The sequence below is a fragment of the Pseudochaenichthys georgianus genome, chromosome 18 (assembly GCF_902827115.2).
Source record: "Pseudochaenichthys georgianus chromosome 18, fPseGeo1.2, whole genome shotgun sequence".
NCBI classification, from domain to species: Eukaryota; Metazoa; Chordata; class Actinopteri; order Perciformes; family Channichthyidae; genus Pseudochaenichthys; species Pseudochaenichthys georgianus.
In genome coordinates this window covers 12,453,405-12,477,371 of record NC_047520.1, presented here as the reverse complement: position 1 = coordinate 12,477,371, position 23,967 = coordinate 12,453,405, and the positions used below count along the sequence as shown (strand labels likewise).

The 23,967-nt window shown below is 39.5% G+C and overlaps 2 protein-coding genes across 2 annotated transcripts in view; both read left to right on the top strand.

The window, feature by feature from the left end:
• dock11 (dedicator of cytokinesis 11) overlaps positions 1 to 10,743 on the top strand; it is a 63,126-nt gene extending 52,383 nt beyond the window's left edge. The window contains 8 exon segments of the mRNA XM_071206574.1: positions 503 to 549; positions 551 to 652; positions 1,038 to 1,249; positions 1,802 to 2,021; positions 2,228 to 2,299; positions 2,453 to 2,483; positions 2,485 to 2,592; positions 9,646 to 10,743. Of these exon segments, the coding sequence (XP_071062675.1) occupies positions 503 to 549; positions 551 to 652; positions 1,038 to 1,249; positions 1,802 to 2,021; positions 2,228 to 2,299; positions 2,453 to 2,483; positions 2,485 to 2,592; positions 9,646 to 9,735 (882 nt within the window). The 3' untranslated portion in view covers positions 9,736 to 10,743.
• A 1,292-nt stretch (positions 10,744 to 12,035) lies between these two features.
• LOC117463355 (interleukin-13 receptor subunit alpha-1-like) lies at positions 12,036 to 23,151 on the top strand. Its single transcript, XM_034105548.2, has 10 exons — positions 12,036 to 12,212; positions 17,349 to 17,479; positions 18,213 to 18,375; positions 18,493 to 18,583; positions 19,428 to 19,597; positions 19,695 to 19,822; positions 19,915 to 20,041; positions 20,395 to 20,494; positions 22,084 to 22,168; positions 22,250 to 23,151. The coding sequence occupies exons 1-10, from the start codon at positions 12,140 to 12,142 to the stop codon at positions 22,331 to 22,333; spliced, it is 1,152 nt and encodes a 383-aa protein (XP_033961439.1). The 5' UTR covers positions 12,036 to 12,139; the 3' UTR covers positions 22,334 to 23,151.
• The last annotated feature ends 816 nt before the right edge of the window (positions 23,152 to 23,967 follow it).

Genomic DNA, 23,967 nt, shown 5'->3' with positions numbered 1-23,967 from the left:
GCACTGTATAAGAACTCGCAGTAAGGGTGCTGCAACTACGCAGACACAAAGCAGGATGTTCAGCAGGAATGGAATGAAGAAACACAATAGTTGTTACTGGATGCCATCTGCTCAGGCATGTGCCATGCCCATCCATCATAGCACGGAATAACTACTGTCTTGTCAAATCGTTCACATTTTGAAATGTCCTCTAGTGTAGGTGACAGTACAGCCTGTTGATAGATAAGCAACATGCAGATTCAGGAGAGGCACCGCAATAAATGAAAGCCAAATAACTGCCAGTGACGTTACATGTAATCATCCTTTACAGAAATGCTGAGTCATGCAGAATAACTATCTTATCTTATCTTACTTGTGCCGAAGGCAAAAACAACATGTTTATAATGTTGTAAAACATCTTATTTTGCCTTTTTTTTTAAGCCTCTGAAACACATTTTTTAATGCATGTGTCTCAAGCACATTTCCAATGGGACTGTCTCTTTATGTTATGTAATTTTCGCAGGGTTTCTTTGAGGAAGAGGACGGGAAGGAGTACATTACAAAGAGCCCAAACTCACTGGCCTGTTGAAATCTCTCAGCGGCTGATGTCACTGTACGGGGAAAAGTTTGTGCCGGAAAACGTCAAGATAATCCAGGGACTCGAACAGGTGCAGTAGATCATGAGGACGGATAAAGTGGGAATCGTTTGCCTTGATGTGATTGATGGGTTGACATTCTGTTATAAAATGACATAAAGCTGGAAACCTCCTCTGGAGGGAACTTTGGGAGTTCAGCCTTTGCAGACCATTTACATGCACACCTATCCAACACACGACAGGACAAGACAAACCCCCAGAAGCGTAATATGGCCCCCTTTACTCTTGACTGCTTTAATCTGAGTCAGTGGAAGTCCATGAGGCGGCATGAATTAGTTTTGAAGCAGTGAGAGCTGTTGGTGATGTTAGAAAGTTTAGTTTTGCTTTAGGATGACAGCAACATGTTTCTTTTGAAATGTCAAAAACTCAGTTCTCTTACTTGAGGTGTTTGTTCTCCCACAGGTGAAACCCCAAAGACCTGGACCCCAAGTTCGCCTACGTCCAGGTGACATTCGTCAAGGCATACTTTGAGGAGAAGGAGGCCCCAGAGAAGAAGACTGACTTTGAGAAGTGCCACAATATCAACCGCTTCGTGTTCGAGACCCCTTACACGCTGTCGGGCAAAACGCACGGCGGGGTGGAGGAGCAGTGCAAGAGGAGGAGCGTGCTCACAAGTACATAAAACATAATCTCATATCAGAAACTGCAACACAGTGATAATACATGTATTTGTATCTCTTTATGTGGTTGTTAATCTCTCCTAAGATCATGTATTGCACAATCTTTTCTCTTGACAAATCTTATCTTATCTTGTTGCTGGTTACCATAGCGAGAAGCAGCTGTATATTTCCATTCCATCCAGAAACACCCTATTAAAGTATCCTTGGCTTATCTGACATTATAACAAATCCCCCCAAAGCCAGGTTATTATTTAAATGTAGTTCTCATGGTGAACCTACAGTCACTAAGGGAGACAATACTTTGACTCTAAACGCTAAATTGCAACAGATGAATCGGCTCATTCTGTTCCTTATTTTTAAGTGTCCATCCAAAAGGACAGTGTTGCCAAAACTTTCCATCAGATATGATTGCGTGCAAATGAGTGATCACCTCAAGTTGACTCTTCGAGAAGCATATTGTCACTTTTTATTTATTTATTTTTTTTTCTCTGTGTTTTTAAATTGAACGCATGATTCGACCCTATATGACTCATGTTTCATCTCAAGCTGCCAACACATTCCCCTACGTGAAGAAGCGCGTGGAGGTGGTCGGGGAGAAGCAGGTGGAGCTGAAGCCGGTGGAAGTGGCCATAGATGAGATGACGGCTCGAACGGCCGAGCTGACCAAACTGTGCTCCAGCCAGGAAGTGGACATGATCCAACTGCAACTCAAACTGCAGGGCTGCGTCTCGGTGCAGGTAAAGGCCTCAATCAGAGACTCAGCTCAGTAAAAAAAACAATATATTAATAACGCATAATGACTGCCCATAGATTGCGAAAAGCTGGGCTGGTGTCAGTATCCGAGTGCCGTGAGAAAGCACGAATGGAACGTGCCAATTGTTAGTTTGTTTGTTGCGCTGACTCTGAACAGGAATGCCTAACACTCTCATGTTTTTCTGCAGGTGAATGCATGGTCCCATGGCCTATGCATAGGGCTTTCTTGGATGACAGTAAATCCAACCAGTGTGGCAACAAGAAAGTTAAAGATCTCAAGGACATTTTCAGGTACCCATTGTTTTTTCGTGGCTAATCACTAAGCTGCTACTTTCCTTGTTGTCCCTTACTTCCTCATTTCCTGGTTAACAGTCACTTTTTGTTGTAAAACGGTTTCTAAGCAGTCAATTGAGTTTGTAATTAATTACTTTTTGATAATTGCAGGCAATTTGTCCAGGCTTGCAGTATGGCTCTACGACATAAATGAGCGGATTATCAAAGAGGACCAGTTTGAGTACCATGAGGGCCTGAAGTCCAACTTTAAAGAAATGGTAAAGGAGCTCTCTGACATCATCCACGAGCAGTAATTGTTTTTATTTTCTGGGCGAATCAAAACAGTGTCTCTAAACAGAATATGTTATTTTTTACAAAGGAGCACACCCTTGGCTGATTACATACTTTCCCCTTGAGAACTCACAGGTTGCCTGTGGCAGGTTATCAGATAGAACTGTTCTGGAAAGAGATGTCGTCATCATTTTTTTACAATAAACAAAACTGTCACATAAAAGACAAAACGAGCCTGCGTAGCGGCACACAATAACAATATCCAAAAAACAACAGAACTCATGAGTAACACAGATAGTTATCACCGAGCAATGACAAACAATGGCTTCACACCTTCAAGAAATAGCATTGCACACAAACTGTATTTGATTGAGCTACCTCCTTTGGGACACTTCCCAGTTAATAATGGTAACTGTTTCACCTGCAAGCATGCCATTGCCCTACCTTGAAAGCCTGGTTATGATAGGAGGGAAGAGCCCGTATCCTTTCAGAACAAATTATACAGCTGGCTCTGTTTGTTATAATGGTCGGTGTCAAAAGTGTAAAAGTGATCCAATACCAACTTAGAAACTCATAGGAGAAATTAAAGTTTCTCAGTAATGCAGTCTAAGACTAATGTATCTATTTCTGTAAATTCACTTTGGGAAGTCCACGTCTTGGTCTCAGGCTTCTTTGAGATGAGTATTTACTGGAATCGTAAAAGCTGTGACGAGATCAATTGTTTACGGTTTGGCTGTAAAAGAGAAGAACATCATTAAAATGTGTCTCTTTGGTGAGAATTCTGGGAAATACTCTCACACCTACTTAAGGGACACAACGGAAATGTGATTAAGGATTTACAGCAGAATTAGTATCTATGTATGAAACAGATACAATACAGCAGAGTGTCCCTCCCCATTAGTGCTGGTGCGGTGCTCTATAGGGGGGTTCACTGAGACAATTTATCTTGATTCAAATTCTACAGGGAGTTTCTGAGAAGGAAGTTATGATGACCAAGAGAGAGAAACACATTACCATCAAGTGAGAACCATCGCATTTGCAGCCCCATTATAATGGCTATATCCAGGAACTGTTTACCTTCTGTAAGTGGGCTTTCGAGATTGAGCAGGTTTGTTAGCCCGGACCAAGCAGATGATTACTAAATCCAGGGGTTTTACAGGAACCTATGAAGTGCAAACCCGCCTCCATTGCACCCCTTTGTTTACCTCTGTGACATCCCTATGGAACACTAGCGCTAACACATTGTACGTGATAGGCTAAGGGGAGGGACTTCTCTAAGAGGTGGACCATTCACAACACAGCTAACCAATCAGATCAGACTGGGCTCGGGTTTCAGACAGAGGGTGAAAAGAGGTGCTGCAGTACAGGCAGTATGAGAAGAATAAAGAGCTTTTTGAACATTAAAGCATTGAGACATGTCCCAGTGGAGACACTACATACTGATATCTACTTGAAATGAGCATCGGTCCAATGTAGGTCAAATAGGTAGCTAATTTTACAAAAACAATCAATGAATCATCCTCATACATTCACAAGGCTTTCAACATTAACAAATGATATACAATGGATACCTGAGGGACTCGTGATTCTTATTGCACTAACTTATGAATCAATATCATAATAGAGCGGATGCAAAAGTTGTGTCTGTGTAAGTGAAGATGTCTCATAAACTGAATATATTGTATTTGAAAGCAACCATGTACTGTACTAAGCACGGGATAAGTCTGCTCTGATTTTGATTTGCAATGGTTGAGATATGATCACGTTATTTTGTGGCCAGGACTTTAGTCATTACCTTCTCAGCATCATTTAAGATCCTGAACTGGCAGGGTCGGTTTCTTCTTTTTCCTTTTCTAGAAGCAAGCCGACATCTGCTACGTAGAGTAAGCTGGGGAGCCTCTTATTTTAGCGACTATCTTTCCTTGAAACAACTTCTATAATTAAAAAACATCTGCTGTTGCCATCACAAACACAAACATGTCAACTTCTCTAGAGCTGGGGTCGAAGGCAGTTGGGAGAAAGGATAGCTCACAATCTGAGCACATAAAGGTTTGGTCGACAAAACTAGCGGTGAATGATTCCTTTAGTTTTTGGTCATTTGCGTTGAGCAACTCTATAAGTTGTGTTGTTACTATAGTTACAATCACAGCAGAAACCCAATACTGTTGCATCACAGCCGCCCATGCTTCATGTACGGCTGTGCGTATCACTGTGAATTATGTCTAAGTATCGAGTCATTTGAAAACAATGGAAACTCAGACAGATCAAATTACACATATGTACAACTCATTGCTAAAATGGAGAATTCTGCTGGCCGTTGCCTTGTTATCTCTATCCAAAAGCCCACAGTGGCTCAGTCAGTAGGGGCTTGGACTGTGAGCCGTAGGGTCGCCGGTTCAAGTCCCCGAACAGACCTAAATATGGAGTGTGGACTGCTACTTGGAGAGGTCCCAGTTCACCTCCTGCCCTGCCGTGGAGCCCTTGAGCAAGGCACTGGTCACCCCCCTTCCCCCCTCACTCCCGTTGCTCCCCGGTACAATAGCTGCCCACTGCTCCTAGAACTAGACTCCTGGTACTAGGATGGGTTAAATGCAGAGAACACGTGTCACTGTGTGTGCTGTGTGCTCTGCATGTGTAACCATTAAAGAGGGTTTCATCCGCTTCTACTCTATCTATTATTCTATTCTATACGTTAAGTTAATCACTTTTAAGTTTGATGGTTCCCACACGCGTACCTTTTGCAGCATCACATTCATTGCTCTGTGGGTGGTAAGACTACAAAAAGTTATCCGCTTTCTTTGGGTTGAACATTACTGGCAATTCACTTTGGCAACATTTTAATAGCATTTAGCAGCCACTTCAATTTACTCTGGCTTGTCAAAAATTCAAAAACTCAATAATAATCCTTCATTTTTAATGTTTCACACTGGTCATTAGACTTTGAGTGAGTCACAATGAGTTGTGACTCACTCAAAGTCTAATGACCTAATTTCCTGTGGAACATTTCCTGGACAAATTATGCCCAATGTCTCCCACTCATCTGTCCCTGTCACCCAATACGGCAAAGAGTTGAGTGTAAAAATGCACTGGTTTAATTCGCTGGAGAAAGGTATCAATGTGTCTTGTATGTGCTGTAATATGTTGCAATCTACAAAGAGGAAATACCCATCATCGTTACCGACATATGATATTACTTAAGCTGCTCTGAACTCACTTAACTAACTGGTCTGCCTTTTTCTCTCCAATACGCTGGCCTTTAGCTTTAAGGAAAACAGGTAATGTGTTCATGAAGTGTGTCAATGCTCCATTTTTATTTTATTTTTTAACTCATTCATTCTTAGTCAATTCCCTCCAGAAAGGTTTTCGATAATGCCAAGGTAATCTAAGAATATACACATTCCAAAAAAAAGTCGAAAGATAGTGGTTTCGGCTGATGTGGCAGACATTTGGCAGTCCTTGAATCCTCCTTTGAATAACATGTCGGCTGCTGGGTGACTCATGAAAATACATTTACATTTTCAAGAACACTATCATCACAGAGGATATTGCAAAACCACTCATCAAACGAGTAGTGTCCTTTGTGAGGGTGGAACTATTGCATCAACACATGCAAACAAAAGAGATGGTTAAAACACTCAGGTGTCTGCTGTTAGTCACCTCTTTGGTCATGTGGTCATGGTTTCACTTGCAGAACATGTTAAAGCGAAAACTTAAAGGAAGAATTCTGCACTTGAGAAATTAAAGGTTTAAGTGTCTTTTAAAGATATTATGTAGAGTGTCTGAATCTTTTGACACGGAGAGAAAACATGCGCATGTTGAGAGGAAACTGCATTTTCTTTTTTTTAAACATCCATACGAACCAATTCCAAACTTCATTGCATCACAACTAAAGGTGTGGTTGATCTGTGGAATAACTGAAATAATGAGCTGAAATATTGTGCAAGTTTATCTAATTTCAAACTATTATTTAGAAACCAAATCCTGAATGGTTCTGAGCAGGACCTGTGAACTCATACTTGCTATTTCTTGTCATTGTAAAAGTTATTTCTTTTTGTACAAAGAAAACATTTGTTTAAAAACAATGATTCCAATATCACGGATGCTGATGACGATGACTTCATCTTTTATTTTCAATAAAAATGTACGCTGGGGGGGGGGGGGTAGGACCAGAAACGTTTGTAAGCTTCTTCTTGCCCCTTTTGAGCATTACTGAAACTATTTGAGAATGTTCTTCTTTTTTTTATACCTTGAACGGTTTTTTTTTTTGCTTCACTTTGTTATGATTAATATTATAATTATAATTATTGTTTTGTTTCTAACATGTACAATACATTGATTAATAAAACAAAAAAAATCTGTTTAAATTAGCAACAGATTAATTGTAAGATATCGATGATACAGAAATGATGAAAACGTAGATATTCACAACATAGTTACATCACTATGTAACACTCACTCTTCTACTGCCTAGCGCTCCGACACACGTGATAGGCTAAGGGGCGGGACATCTATAAGCTGTTGACTAATCACAACAGACCCAGACAGCCAACCAATCAGAGCAGACTGGGCTTTGGTTTCAGACAGAGACAAGAAGTGCAAAATACTAATATGAACCTGAAAATGAGAATAATAGGGCCCTTTTAAACAGTTGATTGATATATCCAAGAATATAAAGATAAAACTACATTCACGAAATTGAAATAAACACGTGTTTAACAAACTAGCCCATGATGAGTCCACCCCTCTAACAAAGTTTAATAAACAAGACTTATTTAAATAATCAAACCGGTCAAGGCTGCAGCCAAAGGATGATCTGCGTTTATTCCTGTCTACCCTGCCAGAGTCCTGCACGGGTCTGATTTTCAAGACCCGCGACGTGCAGCACCGAACCCGCCCCGCCACCGCACATATTGCCAATTAGTTCCGCAAACCGACCCGACCCGTCGGCACAAGATCCGCAAACCGACCCGAACCCGCATATCCTAGGAGCAGTGAAAACATGCAATTATTAACACACGCAGTTGCGTATTTGTCTCAAAAAGCATGGGATATTGGTTATTTTCTCCATCTAGGAACCAAAAGCCTCCCAGACGTTGGATTTCGCTCTTGAGGAAGTGTTATTGAAAATGCTGTATTCTCCGCTAGAGAGCTTCACCTCAGCCATTTCAAATGTGACGCGCTCAGCAGCAGATTGATGCGGTGCAGAGGTTATGATTATGCGCGGTCCCGCGGGGGAGAGGTCTGAGGAATCTTTAAACATTCAATTATATTATTTTAATATATTTGTTATGCAACACCCGCGACCCGACCCGGCAGTGGGTCAGTCTGTGAGCCGTAGGGTCGCCGGTTCAAATCCCCGACCAGACCTAAAAATGGAGTGTGGACTGCTACTTGGAGAGGTCCCAGTTCACCTTCTGCTGTGGTGCCCTTGAGCAAGGCACCGGACACCCCCCTTCCCCCCTCACTCCCATTGCTCCCCGGGCGCTGTGCAATAGCTGCCCACTGCTCCTCGACTCCTGGTACTAGGATGGGTTAAATGCAGAGGCCACATGTCACTGTGTATGCAAGGACTGCATGTGTGACCATTAAAGAGGGTTTCATCCCTCCCAATATTGTTATTATTATCTTCTTTGTTTTACTCGCTGGTACCCGACCCGATGCAGGACTCTGATCCCCGCATCGTCCGCCTGTGCGCATCAAAGACGCACACTCATTGTTCCCACTAAAGTAGGGATGAGTGTAATAAGGAGGAAAAGTTGACGTTCAGTACATGTGTTGCCGGGCGCATTGGATTTATCCACAATGTTGGAAATGTTAAAAACATAAAGATAAAAAGGTTTAAAAAAGTTATTGTTTAATGTTTTAAGGAGGTGACGCTTCTCAGCCAATCAAATCGGTGCTGTCAGTGAGTCAGCACGAAGAGAGAAACAGTCAGTCATTTCAAATGGCGTGCTCATTGCATTATAGCAACAACAACAATAATAATAAAAATAGCAATAATAATTGGGAGGGGGGCGCGGCTGTTATGTTCTCTGAGGTGAGGCTCACCTTCCCACACTTGGAAAACCCCTGGAGACAGTAGTGGATGATTGACATGAATGTGGGTGGAGGTGTTGGGAAAGGTGCAATGTATCACCACCGTATAATGTGTGCTGTCGCCTTTCAATGACATCCTTGCACAGCCTGACTGATGTGTTATTCAGCAATGATCATGTTCCACATTGCTGAGGGTTGGCACCAGCCAGTTAACACTCCAAATCTATGAAGTCTTTAGTTGTCAGGGAAGTTTAGTGGATTGTTTACATGTCACTGTTAATTATTGAGACACTCCCAAAGAGACTAAATGTCCTGTGCCACAACAGATGTGCCATCTGAAGAAAGAGTAGGCGGAACATTATCTTTTCAAGATCAATGTTGTAAGAATTGTCTAATACACTGGACCAAACTTCAGATGGACAATAGTGTTCATCCGCTACAAAAACAGTTATTTTGTTTGAATACAAATAATTATTTAGCAACTTGCAACATTGTAATCCCGGGGACAGACCTCTGAATTCAAGATGTACTCAGCCATTCAAACGGAAGGATGATTAAAACGAGACATCAGAGAAATACCAAAGCGTTTTGAAAACAAAACGTATTTTTCATCGACAAAATTACTTTAGCAACGGGAAATGTGGTGTGGCCCCTTTCTTGTTTCTTTGTTTTTTGCCATTTCATTATTATCTTTTAATTATTGTTTGTCGTTTTTTTCGTTTCAATATTCACTTTTCAATAACATCACAGCATAAAAAAAACCACTGAAACACATATGCAAAAAATGAACGACAAAAAATATACATAAACACCATTTCTTTATATTCTGTACTTCTAGTTAACTACTGTTGCAGCGATATCTTCCATACATGTCGTAGCTTTAATAGCTTTATATACCTTTAGAGTACAAACCTCTCATTTAGAGAGTGTTTGTTGAACCACATCCCAAAGTGTGTCACATCCTATCTGCCAATGCAATCCAGATCACGTGCCCACATGTTCTGACCTCCTCTACGTGTGAACTGTGTGTTTTGCAGATCTTCCAGGAGGATATGATGCGCTCGCTCTTACAGAACTCCCACCATGTGTTCCGTGCCATCAGCGGGACGACCCCCAACCTGGGCTGACCTTCCTCGGCTGCAGCAGTTGGATGTGCTAATCAAGACACTGACACACCTGCTTTAGGTGTTGAGCAGAGTCAAGCTAGGTTGCACTTGCAGGATCAAACTGTTATGTGTTGCACTGAAGCAAAGCAGTGTCTCCAGTCCTCTCTTTGCTAAGATGCCTTTCCGGTCTATGCAGGACAAGCTTCTTCCAGAATTCATTTTCACCTTCTTGAGTCAACTTTAAGAAGACAAACGCATATTTCTATTGTACCACAAGGAACTATGTGAACTGAAAGTATTTGAGATACTCAGTCAAGCCAAGAGTTTATAGACTGTTGGCGCATTCCAGCCAGGTTACAAGATTGTGAAACAGATACATGACGGATCTTATTGCGAGCGCCAGGTTTGTTTTAAAAACAAATGCCTTCTCGATGTGTTCAGACGCTAAAGAAAGAGAGACAGACCTCAGGGTTATAAAGCTGCTCTTCAGAAGGGTTTGCATAGTGTAGAGGACTACGATTACATTGTAAAGGTCAAGAAATACGTATCAGAGGTGAAGAATAAGAATAGATTGTAATTGCAAATCAGAGCTTCAGAACAATCACTAAAACACGTCTTCTTTATGGGCTAAAAAAGGACACACCGGGATGGAATAATATTAACTTCAGAAAACAAGTGAATCCTCTCATCTGGGTTAAAATCCAGTGCCTTTGCCATCTGAAAAAAAAAAGCAAGAAGACCTTCATCATATGCTGGTTATAAACAGTATTTCACAAGTGCTACACTGTAATTAGCAGAGAGATGAATCATATTTAAGGAATTGTACATAGCCATGCTGTAAAATGAATTCTGTATCTTTGTTTGTTTGTATGTATTTATATTTGTAATATTTTGGACTCAGTCCAAACCTGTCCTAGCAATGAGATGTTTTCATTTGAATTGCATTGTACAGTATACTAAAGTGCAGCTGCTTGTTAAACTTTCTTTGTAAAGCCATTTTCCAATAAAACCCGGAGAAACAATCAAGAATGACGGTTCATTTTCAACAGAAGAACAACAGTATTGTTTCTGATCTTCTGCAGGTGTTGCCGGTTGTCATGGACCTCAGTCTCAGGACGGCTCCTTCTCCAAAGAAAATGGTGTGATATTGAATCCGAACAAACAACATGAGTCATACAATAACACAAACTGAAGACAAGGAACTCCGGGTTCTACAAGATAAAAATACAGTTTTTTCCGATGTAGTCTGGTGTCTTTGGGAGGAGCATGGATACCTGCTTCTGTAACTGCGGTTTGCTTATTTAAACTACCTATGTATATGCACCTCATACAACCCCACTTCTAAGCATCCTAACTGTTACTTTAACCTGGTTTAACAGCCTCTACTCGTTCTAGTTTCAGGCTTGCCACAATGTGTTGTAACTTGGATGCAGGTATTTGCTTCTATTGCGCAACCAGAAGTCAGGCAGGTAGGAGGCTCAAAAACACTGAGATGCATTATGGGAAGTGTAGGATCCAGCGTTTAATATCTCCCTTAGGAGTCCTTTAACATTGACATAATGTATTTTAAGGGGCTTACTCAAAGTATCCAAGTACATTTACTCGAGTTGGTATTTCATGTTAAACTGTACTTTATACTTCTACTCCACTATGTTTTGGAAGCACAGCAATTTTGCTAAAATAGTTTTTTGTTTAAAAATATTTTACAGCTCCAGCTTCTTAAAGTGAAGATTTACCGCTTTGCTTCACATTTTTTAAATATTGTTTTTGTTTGTTCTGTAATTAAATAAAAAATTAAAAACATTTGCTCATCATACTTAAATACTTTTATTTAAGTAACATTTTTTCGATGCAGTTTGTTTTACTTGAAATTGAGTATTTGTACAGTGTGGTATTAGTACTTTCACTCAAGTAAAGAATCTGAATACTTTTTCCACCACTGCTCAAACCATAAAAACACATTGGATTCCTTATTTTCAGAGGTGTTGGTGAACACTTGTTTTTACAGAGGATTATTTCTCTCAGCCAAAAACAGGGTTACAAAGCAATCCAGTGAGTTCAAATGTACTGCTGTTTGTTGCTGCCTAAAGCCATTACCCACAGTTAATCCTGTAATTAATTCACAGACTCATTTAGAGGCTGACTACTTCCTGAAGGAATGGATGAACACATGTGGTTTGGGATATAGCACTTACCATAAATACCAGACGCATGCGTGATCTTTGAACTGTCAGTTTCTTGAGTAACTTGCGTCGGCCAGAGGTCTTATAACATTCCCTCTGCTGGGTCACTTTCATTTCCGTGCTGTCATCGCAGCTTGCGTCTCCGCCCCCCCCCCCCCCTCGCGGCAAACAGCACACCCCTGACTGACAACATCACGGTGTGCCTCTGTCAACTTTCCAGAGGGAATAGACGCTCAGACAACATGACTTTTACACGGGAGCTCCACGCCTTTTTAACATTCACCGCCATGATGATGGTATACCACTGTAAAGCAGGTAAACTCATCTATTACCTGCCATTCACTAGAATAATTTTGTTTAGCTTTTATAAAGGTTTAATCAACACCGACCGCTGGTATGTAGCCTATACGTCTATCAAGTATGCTGCAGTGGTTCCCAAACGGTGTGCCGCGGCACACTGGTGTGCCGTGAGTCAAGTCCGGGTGTGCCGTGGGATTTTGTGACAACTATACGTTATTATTGCAATATACAACTACACAAAAATAATTATTTAATTTACTATATCAGTACTTTGTAGGTTTATGTACGTAATCTGCGCGACTTGCGCGTCCACATCTCCACGTGCAGTGCTGCATAAACATGGCTGAGTCAGCGATAACTTTCGAGGGGTGGAGGTATGCCCATTATTTTGAGTTCGTCCGAAGAATAGACAGGAATGTGACGGTGAGGTGCAAACTGTGTCCACTGTCCAGGCCAGAAGCTGTTATCCACTGCTGTAAACACCACGTCAAACCTCAACACACACCTGCAAAGAACACTTGCTCAGGTGAAGCTAACGCACACGCTATTTGTTGTTTGTTTAAAGGAATGGTATGCTCATGACAATCATTTTTAAATAATTATCATCCGATAAAACAGACCAGTCTCTGCCAGTCTCTCTCTTTTTTTTTTTTTAATCCGATGACATTATCAGTGATTTTAAACTGATTATATACCGAAATAACATCAACACTGTGGGCGCCGCCATTTCCCGGACGTGACGTTTGGTTTTCGAAGACACTTGATCTCCATGTTATTTACTGTAGTTTCTCTCTTCAAATATGCCTCACTGTATCGCGAAATATTGCCACAATTCTGATAGGAACAATCACGTAGTGGTCTGTTCTTCTTCTCTGTTTTCCGGTTGTTGCCTGTTTTGAATGACAAATACACACTACCGCCGCCTGCTAGTAAGGAGAGTTATTGCCACTCACGCATGCGCAGTTCGTACGTGCTCGGCGAGTAAAGTAACGAGTTACTTTATGTAGGTAGTAACAATTAACAAAGTAGTGTAATATATTACTTTTTTTAAAGTAATATGTAATATATGAAAAAAAAATTGTAACGACCCCATCTCTGGAGTTGGCGTTCTCTACTCTGATTTACATGAAGAACAACAGGAGGTCACGGCTCTCTGTTGAACAGGATTTGCGTGTGGCCCTCTCCTCAGTGCCACCAAGGATTCATAAAATCTGCGCGCCCCGACAGGCACATGTATCTTACTAATCATAGCTATGTATGTCGGCAAAATATTTACAATAGCACATGTTTCGATGCTGATTGCTGAAATGTTACATTTATAATTTGTAGTTCAGGACCATGGACAATGCTACGGAGCCCCTAAAGGGACATGAAGAAAAAGAAAAAAAAAACAGAGGGAGAAAAAAAAAAGTCAGGATAACGGGTTAGTATCTCGTGCGCACGAGAAACGAATCCGTTATCCTGACTTTTTTTTTTTTTGAGAAAGTTACCGATGCACCAAGGAGGAAGTGGAACACGAGACAACCATGTCATTGCAGACTTGTGTGTGTGTGTGTGTGTGTGTGTGTGTGTGTGTGTGTGTGTGTGTGTGTGTGTGTGTGTGTGTGTGTGTGTGTGTGTGTGTGTGTGTGTGTGTGTGTGTGTGTGTGTGTGTGTGTGTGTGTGTGTGTGTGTGTGTGTGTGTGTGTGTGTGTGTGTGTGTGACGCGGGCAGCAGGTACTCTGAGAGTCACGGACATTAATTCATAGATCAAAGCAGACTGGTTTACAGACTCTCCTGTTTTTTGCCAATCCGGTGCTTAAACCAATAGTTCTACACCCTTGGCCGAAATGTCCATAAAATTAAGTCTGACTTCAAAATATATCTCAAATAATGTATGCACTGTCATTTCCCCACGTAAACATAACAGTCTGCAATGACATGGTTGTCTCGTGTTCAACTTCCTCCTTGGTGCATCGGTAACTTTCTCAAAAAAAAATAAAGTCAGGATAACGGATTCGTTTCTCGTGCGCACGAGATACTAACCCGTTATCCTGACTTTTTTTTTTTCCCTCTGTTTTTTTTTTTTTTTTTTTCATGTCCCTTTAGGACAATGCAGCTTCCTTGCATTGACAGTTTTCTGTGCTGAATTTCTGCTGAGTTTCCTTTGCCTCATTTTTTATTGTGTGACCTGTCTGGTTTAAATGAGTGTGTTGCTGCTTTGATGAAGCCTAATTTGATAACGTTTCAAATTAATTTCTGAAATACTTCATTAATAAATATTTCATGAGTAATATAGTTGTCTTTGTCACATTTTATTTGGCATTAGTAAATAATTATGCACATGTACAGATATTTTACATGCTATGAGTGATAACACGTGTCATACGGGCTATTTTGCACAATAGGTGTGCCTTGATATTTGTACTTGTCCTTTGGTGTGCCTTGGGCACAACACGTTTGGGAACCACGTCTAACAAAGCAAATGTAACTCTTTTGACATCACAGTAAATAAATTATGGATTTATTGTCCATTTCAGACAAGAAATTAAAAAACAACTGTCTGATTTATGATCAGTACAGATTAACCCTGTAATTTCTTCCTCCCATTTGTGTACTATTTAGCCAACTGTAGGGGAGACCAGGGACAGTTGTAACACGGGTCGGTTGTAACACCTTCGATATCTCCAATCACAAACAAGCTGGAGTGATGAAACTCACTCTGCACATGCGCAGTTAGATGGTAAGATCGCTGAGAAAAAAAGGAGCCACGTTTGAATTTCTCGCGTAAGATATCAGCAAAAGTGTGTTTCTGAGGTCAAATATTAACTACAATTATATGATGTATTTTTTGGATACTGTCTTGAGTTCAAATGTCTAGGAATCCAAACTAGTATTAGAGTCACTGTTTTGTAAGCTACAAATATAACTAGCTAAATATGGGTCAAGCTAGCAATCAGGCAGGTTCACACGACGCTGAAGTTGGCTTCCGATTCGGCAGTTAAGGGGAAAGTTAAGGGACATTTAATTTACAGCGCTGAGCGAACAATCCTCCGTGTTTGAACCTCTTAAATCGCTGCATAGCCGATTTATCTGAACTGGATTATCCCAGAGAGTCTAAAGATTCTTTATAACCCAGTTTCAGATTTGTGAAACCTTTATTCTATTTGTGAAAATACAAACAAGGGAGATTTCAGTGCTTTTTTACATGTAGACCACATTAGACCAGGTCCTGATCTGAAACCACTAGACCTAGACTCATCAAATCTGGACTGGATTATCCCAGAGAGTCTAAAGATTCTTTAGTTTCAGATTTGTGAAACCTTTATTCTATTTGTGAAAATACAAACACAGGTGGAAGGCTGAGGTTGCTGCAGCAGGCCAGGATCAGGATCAGAAAGTGAACCTCCCAGCTGGGCAAATAGAATAAAGGTTTCACAAATCTCAAACTGTTATTACATTGACCACCACACCCCCGACCCAAAAGAAAGGAGGTATTATTGGCTTCCCCTCATTGTTTCCCCACGCCACGCTACTGACCATGATGGCTCATTTGCTTGAATGATCAATTGTTCATTCAAGCATACAGTTGTATTGTTGATTGGTGTGCATTGTCCCTGTAAAAATAAACAGAATAAAATACTGTACGGTAGGCCTAAAGTGTGTGTGTGTGTGTGTGTGTGTGTGTGTGTGTGTGTGTGTGTGTGTGTGTGTGTGTGTGTGTGTGTGTGTGTGTGTGTGTGTGTGTGTGTGTGTGTGTGTGTGTGTGTGTGTGTGTGTGTGTGTGTTTACAGTATGCAAATGTCAGAAAGAGGAAGACAGACAGGGGAGTGCCACTTGCTCTGCTGCAGAGAGCCTCAAATGAAGTTGAGAAGGGCAAATCAGTCAGGGAAGTGGCAAAGTCCCTGGTCTGTGCCATGTCACCCTGTACCGGTTCCATACAAAGAGGCTGGGGTTGGAGAGTCAGGGATCACAAACACCCCCAAGAGTAGGCTACTGGACACCAAAGCAGGTGTTCTCAACAGAGCAGGAGATGCTTTTGAGAGACTACCTGATGGAGGCAGCTGATTTATATTATGGCCTCAGCTCAAAGGAGGCAGGTCCACATAATGAAGGTAGAAGCACCTCTGAGAGAACAGTTTAATCCTTCACAGAGGATGATGCTGTGTGTGTTATCTGTTATCCTGTTCATTGTTCATTGTTTGTTGGAGGATGTGTGAAACCCCATTCAAATCTTGTTGCCTTAGAATTTGACAGCTTTCCCTATTTGTTGTCATGTAGTGTGAAAAAAGGTAACCGTTATTACATGTTACAACCGTGCCTGGCATGTGCTACAACTGTCCCTGTACACAAGGACAGTTGTAACAGTTGAGTTTATAAAAAAAAAAAAAAATACATTTTCCAACCTGCACTTATTTCATAAAAACATCTTAAATACATTGTTTCAGTAGCTGACATATTGATAATGTATGATATAGCAAAATGGTTATCCTATTGTAAATGGTTTTTTACTTATTGGGGAAAAGCCCAAAAAGTGTTGCAACTGTCCCTGGTCTCCCCTACTTGGCTTTTGTTATATCATTTATTAATTCAACATTTTCATTTTATGGCTTTCTTTGGAGAAATTACCCCATTATTCATTGTGTTATTAAAAGAGATTGTTTAATTGAAAAGTACTAAGCATGGGAGACAAGTAGGTATTGTTAACCTGAGACCATGCACAAATAATATTTAAAAGTCACAATCAAGCATTTTTTTTGTTGAGTTTGGATAAAATATATAAATCTGGATGTCTCACTTGTTGCGTCAGTTCTTGTTTAGATGTAGTTGCGCCTCATCTTGCAATTACGGGTTCCCAACTGAGCTCTGCGGGGAAACGACAAACCAAGCGGATGCAGGCCATTACAAACGTGTAATGGAATATTTAATATAAAAAATACAATGGTTTCTACAATAGTTTTGCACTACCATTTTAAATAAATCTTTAGAAAATTATAGTGCCTGTCATTTCAATCAGCATTGGGAATGTTATGACATTTGATCTCAGCTAATCTTCAGGTTTGCTAAAAAGATCTCAAGCATAATTTTAGAAGGATACATTCCTACTCTGTCTCTATATCCATAAAACGATGAAGGAAGTGATATCCCGCTTTTATTTTTTTGTTCCTACAGATTTCCCTCCTCCACCAACAGGGCTGACTTTTAAATGGCTGGACCCGTTTGCTGTCAACGTGTCCTGGCAGGATCCCCGCGGCCTGCAGGACAGCAAGGTCTTGTACAAAATCTGCCTGAAAGGGTTTGATGTAAGTATTGGGAAAAGTACTCAGATCTTGTATTTAAGTAAAAGTAGAAATACCAGGATGTAGGAATACTCTGTTACAAGTAAAAAATCCTGCAAATACTCGAGTAAAAGTAGAAAAGTACCAAAAGTAAAAGTAGTCGTTGTGCAGATTGGTTCATTTCAGAATAATATATATTATGTTTTATAATTATTGATCATTAGTGTTCTCAAAGCTGGTAAAGGTTTGAATGACTTTGTATACTGCAAGGTAGCTTGTGAATTTACTCAAAATATCTCAATGAATGACTGCTGCCTGAAGGAATATAAAACACAGATCATATATAAACCACAACAACATGGCTTTGAGTATTAGGTCTAACATGGAAGAAGCACTCTTGTAATAGTTCATCACAGTGAATTAGTTAATTTGATTTGTATCACATCCTGCAAAGGTAACAAGTAACACATGTTTTCAAATGAATGTAGTGGAGTTAAAAGTACAATATGTTAGGAGTAGATGAAAGTAGAAGTATCAAGTAGCAATTGAAAGGGTAAAGTACAAGTACCTAAAAAATACTTCAGTAAAGTTACTGCTCACACTGAACACAGCATTTTAAAAACAATACAATAACTGAAAACATGTAAAGACAAATATGTAGAGATAAAAAGCAATATCTCAATCTACATTGTTTATTCAAGTGTGTTTCAATATGTGTTGGCATCATCGTGATCAAAGCCTCTTGTTTTTTCTCCAGGCTTTTCATTGCAGAACCGACAAATATGTAAAAGTCAGCACTCTCACAGAACAGATTGGTTCTGATCATTGGACGTACCAAGTGTGGACAGTTGTTGACAAGTGTGAGAGTACAAATGAGAGCAACAAAGTGGACATTACCATTCATTCCCCAAAAACCCAAGGTAAGAAGCAGAGATCTATAATTACAGAAATACATAAAATGGTCCTCTACATTATAATGCTTAAATCTCATGTTCGATTGCATATATTTGACACCTTTTTTTTCTTCAAATGCTCAGTTAAATTAAAGGACACAAAATGCATCGTCTACACAGAGGGAATGAACTGTTCCTGGAAATCAACACATCAGCCTTTTAACCTCTCCTATAGGTAAATACTCCAAATATGTGCAGTAAATATTTAGTGATGGTTGTTAACATTTTGGAGGGACAGAGATTAGGTGGATGTGAAAACCAGGTGCAAAAGTCTCAGGGCCTCTAGTGGACAGGTAGAGAACGGTAATGGCAGAAAACAAACATTATGCCATGTTGGTTAGCATCTTAACTAAAGTCAATTGTGCAGAAACACTGTATCCCCTCATATATTTGTTGAAGAGGACATATTACTCTCATTTTAAGTTCATACTTGTATTTAGTGATTCTTATAGAAAATCTTCACATGCGTTTATGTCCAAAAAACTATTTATTTATCTCAACCTGTCTATCTGAATATAACCGTATTCAACCTTTGTTTGAAACGCTCTGTTCTAGCGCCTGTCCCTTTTAAGATCTGCAGTGTGCATTTCTCTGTCGATTTTTTGATAACTTAACAGTATATTAAAAGCTCCTAGATTTGCTTTATATATTTTCTTAAATACGAAAAAACTCTGAAATCTTGCTTTTTACCAAAGAGGTCCCATACTGTAAAGCAATAAGCTATTCAGCCTCCAAGAAAACACACAGAAAGTCAGTAAAAACTCAGATTTAGAGCCAGGACATCTGCCGCATGAGTTCAAGAGGAAAGCCTACGTGTGGCAATGATTTTCATTCCTCATTCAGGATGTTATTATTAGTTTATTTATATTCAGCAAGCCATTCTCACGTTACGTAATGAACCACAGTTCATTAGTGAGCATTATGAGCCCCTAGTGGTGACTGAAGGTATTGCAGACACATCAGCTCTAACCTTCCCTTCTCCCTATTTCTCTCACCACCTGCCCATTCTGTTTTTACAGGACTTGTCCTGAGGAAACTTTAAAACCTTTAAGAACGTGTGATCGGCCTTACAGTGGTGCCGAAAGGAGTGGGTGTTATCTGAAATACGATGAATTCAAAGAAAGAAAAGTAGACTTATGCATTCACGTGGAAACTGAAGCTGGATGGAGCACCTTTAAACCTCGTTTTGGTTTGTGTTACCTTCATTCAAATACTTATTTAACACAATGATTTAATCTTTTTTGTTGCCAAGTGAAGGTGAAAATGATACATGTTTTTGTCCTCAGTGGTACCTCCACCTAAACTGATCATCAAAGAAGAAAAAGATGATCTAAGATTAGAGGGAGAACATCAATTGATCGGAGAGTGTAAATGGAATTTCACAGTCTGCTACACCCGATGCAATAAGCCTGAAGTAAAAAGTCTCGATTATCTTAATAATTTTAAGTCATATAAGTTTTCTATACAATACAGTTCACCACTGTTTTTTTTGCTTACTTTTTTAAGGTATGCATTTCGAAAGTAGGACCCTCGGAAATTCGTTACGATAAAGACTGCCTTTACGAGTTCCGATCTAGAACTGAATCACGCTATTGCGATTTAGCCAGCGATTTTAGCGATGTTGTAAAATATGGTAAGTGTCATCACAATTAGAAAAAAAGAATTTACTAAAATATTATACTCCAGTAAATACTAACATGGTTGTCATTGGATCCCTTAATTTGCAACATTTTATGCCCTACAGTTTATTCTTAAAAAGGCACATTAGTAATTATTCAGAAAAACATTGAATTTGTCCATGATGACATTTATGATTGCTGGCTAATGTGTGTGTATATCAAAAATAAGCAGTTTATACTCATCAGTTGTTCCCTGTCATGTTCATATCTATGTTTTTGTTTGACACATGCTCTGTCTGCTTTTAATATTTAATTAGACCTCAAATGTGTTGAAAGTTGAAGAAAATGTGTCTCTTCTTCATCACAGGTTCTAACAAGCCTCCTGACCAAACACTGATGGTGGTCGCCATCGTCGTCCCCATCATTCTGTCCGTCTGCATCATTCTGTCCTGCTACTGCTTCAGGAAGTATGTTTTAGTAACAGAGAAGTGATTCTGGGTAGCTCAAACGGCTTTGTGGCTCCTTTCATTTTCATTCATTTTTTTCAAGTTTTGACGTCTAAATGTCCTCCAATTCTCCAGAATAAAACATCTGATTCATTTTTTTCAAGTTTTGAAAAAAATTAATCAGATGTTTTATTTTTTGTTCTCCAATAGTGCTCAATGGTCGGTTAGAATCGAATAGAAATCACAATTTTAAATGTCTATTAACCTCTTGATCTAACTATAATTTAAACGCAGTTATGGTCCTTTTGAGTCTAGACTGAAAACATAAGAAAAATAAAAGAGAGGACATCAACAAAATAATAGCAAATAAAGTATATTTGAAGTTGGCCACCAAGGAGGGACCAGAGAAAAATTCCATTTTAGGGGGGCTCGAGAGCTTTTTGATATTTTAAATAATATTTTGAAACCACTTTTCCTACAACTTTATTCACATTTTGTCTAAGGACAAGTATGTTTAACACAACAAGTGCATGTTTTGGCCAGGGACTATTTGAAATTTCGTAGCTGGGACAGAAAATGTCATCCAATTTTGGAATGAACCGGATACTGAATTTATCAATCGATTTCAAAAGCAGTTGTAAGCATACAGCTGTTCAGTTTTTTAGATCTGCAACGTTGAGATCATGCCACTGAGATTTTGCCACACCTCGTATAAAGGCTGATTTGGTGCATTTGAGGCATAAGACCTTGCCACAGCAGCGCTTCAATCAGTGAGAGTGTGTGGGTGGAAAATAGATGATTAACCCGCCTCACCCTCAGGCACAGATAGTATAGGAGCTACAATGAAAACAAATCATAGGAGAGGAATGCTTATTGCCCCAAGTCAGTGAAGGTTTGTAGCTTTAGGAGAAGATAAACTCTATAATCCAGAATGCATTTCCTCCTACCTGTAGTGCTTTGTTTCACCATTATACACACATGATCATACATTTGTCTACTATTTGGAATCAGTACAGAGTTCATGCAAATAAAGAAAACATGACTTTTGAAAACAAATGGAGATAAATAAATGTAAGAACTAAAAAATATGTATAAAAAAACGGTTGGAAAGTTAGGACAGTGGAAATGAAATCAATTAAAATAGTTTGGGTTTGAGTTTTTGGTCTGCCTTCTTTCCGTAATATAACTAGATGACGTGCGGTGCTCAAAGCCCCAAAACTAGTTCTCGAGAAACTCAACAGCAATGTCTTTCTCCAGAAATCACGCCCTTCACACTTCGGATAATCCACCGCAAGTAGTTTCAGTGCCCATGGAACTGCAACAAGTAACCTATAACCGGTTTATCATTTCTGGAAAGCAACATTGAAGTGGAGTTTTCAAATGTATATTTGGGGTGAACTGTTCCTTTAAAAATCTCCTGCAGACATGTTTACCAAATATCTTAATACCTTTGAATAATATCCTGCGTGTGATGCGTTTTTTCCACCAATAAGAACAATATGTGTTTGAATTGTAATAAATAATGTTGTGTTTGCCTGTTAAATATGAAACGTTGGTGGTGAAAACATTGTATGCTGGCTGTTAATCTGTGTCATTGTGTGTGTTTGTAGGCACAGCTCCATTTTGTGCCCCATCATACCAGACCCTTCAGCAATATTCAAGGAAATGATGATAAACGGGAACAAAGATCATAAGGTATTTTTTCGAGAAAGAAAACAAATGTGTGTATGGTGTGCTCCCAAAAATATGAATTTAACACTGTTCTGTTTTTTTCAGACGACAGGGAATTTGTACACGCCGGTACCAGAACCTATTGAATCCTGTAAAGTTACCATGGTAGCTGAAAACAGTGACCTATAGAGCAAATCTCCTGCCGTGAACACGCACAGTAGAATGCCCGCAGTGAAGCTGGACTTCCACTCAGGACCAACTCATCAGGAACATTGACTGAGTAGCTCAAAAACAGGCTGAAACGCTGTGATCCACTGACCTCTAGTGGTGTAAAGTTTCAAGTCAAGCTGTTTTTGCATCTTTACAGACCTGTCTGACTGCAGCTCAGGGAAGAACTTCACCTTTCATGAAGTCCTGGAAAAACAAGATTTTCAGCTGCTATTACGTAAAGGTAGTGTTGATGTACACTGCTGAGTCCTCCCCTTCACAGGACAAGGGAATGCATTGGCTCTTAAAATGAAAAAGCGGATCCTAACTATGGAGGAAGACGAGAGTAGTACGAGAAGCGGGTGGCCCTATGGATTTCTACTGTACTAAATGTCTTGGCACAGGATGTAGGACTCAAATGCCAGTATGACAGCAAGACAATGGGAAAGGAAGCAATAACTTAAATTAAAAGCACATACTTCTACTGATCCCTAATTGTTTTTACGACAATCGCTTGGAATTCCAACCTGTGGGGTTAAGCGTATAATCACAGCTTTAAACCATTTCTGGAAAGAGGACAATACCAGAGAACTGTGAAGGCATGAGGGCAAAAAACGGACAACTTGGCTTTCAGTCAGTCTGTTGATTCTGTGTTTTCTGTCTGCTTGCTCACAGAATCACCCACATCCAAAATGCCTTTCTTTGTTCTCTTGTCGCTTTGGTACGCGAAAACTATCTGTTGAGTGATTGCTTATTTTCACAGCTTAGAGATAATAAAGAAAGAGAGATTGAAAGTATAATGTGTTGCTCGGTCGTGATTGCGTGCTGTCTTAGCCTTCTTTAGAAGCAAGTATACTTTGACTTGACACAACTTGCACACATTTTCATTGGATCTGTTAGTCAGTGGGCAAGTCCCAGTTTCTATAGGTTATTTTTTAACACGCACTATATCAAGGATGATACTTGATGGATTACAAAACTATGAATAATAATAACAGCTTCTGTGTTGCATCCAGTCATTTCATATCATCCCACTCCTGGTTTTATTACATTAAATATAATGTTGGATGTTTTAATATATACCAAATACTCATATTTTAAAAGTGTTCCCCAAGTATTGTGTATACAAATCTGAATTTAGAAAGAAACGTGTGAATACATCTTTAAAATAAATGTATTGAGCCGAGGTGGGAAGTAACTATTTACTCAAGTACTTTACTTAAGTATAATTTGGAGATACTTGTACTTTACTTGAGTATTTTCTTTTAATGCTACTTTGTACTTTTACTCCACTACATTAATTGTGTACCTGGACTAATGATGTGAAATATATTCAACTCTTAAACAGACCTGGAGTAAATTCGCAACCCTGCAGTATACAAAGTCATTCAAACTTGCTGCACCTTTACCAGCTTTGATAACACTTTAATGATCAATATAAAACACATATTATTCTGAAAAGGACCAATCTGCAAAATGACTACTTTTACTTTTGGTAATTTAAGTATATTTGTATGCTACTACTTTTTGTAGGCTACTTTTACTTGCAGGACTTTTACTTGTAACAGAGTATTTCTACACTGTGGTACTTCTACTTTTAGTTAAGTACAATAACT

Excerpts from the sequence above, each read along its gene's own strand:
- LOC117463355 (XM_034105548.2), top strand. The coding sequence starts at position 12,140 with ATGACTTTTACACGGGAGCTCCACGCCTTTTTAACATTCACCGCCATG. Across the intron at positions 18,376-18,492 it reads TCATTCCCCAAAAACCCAAG|TTAAATTAAAGGACACAAAA; the intron begins GTAAGAAGCAGA and ends TCAAATGCTCAG. Across the intron at positions 20,042-20,394 it reads TAGCGATGTTGTAAAATATG|GTTCTAACAAGCCTCCTGAC; the intron begins GTAAGTGTCATC and ends TCTTCATCACAG.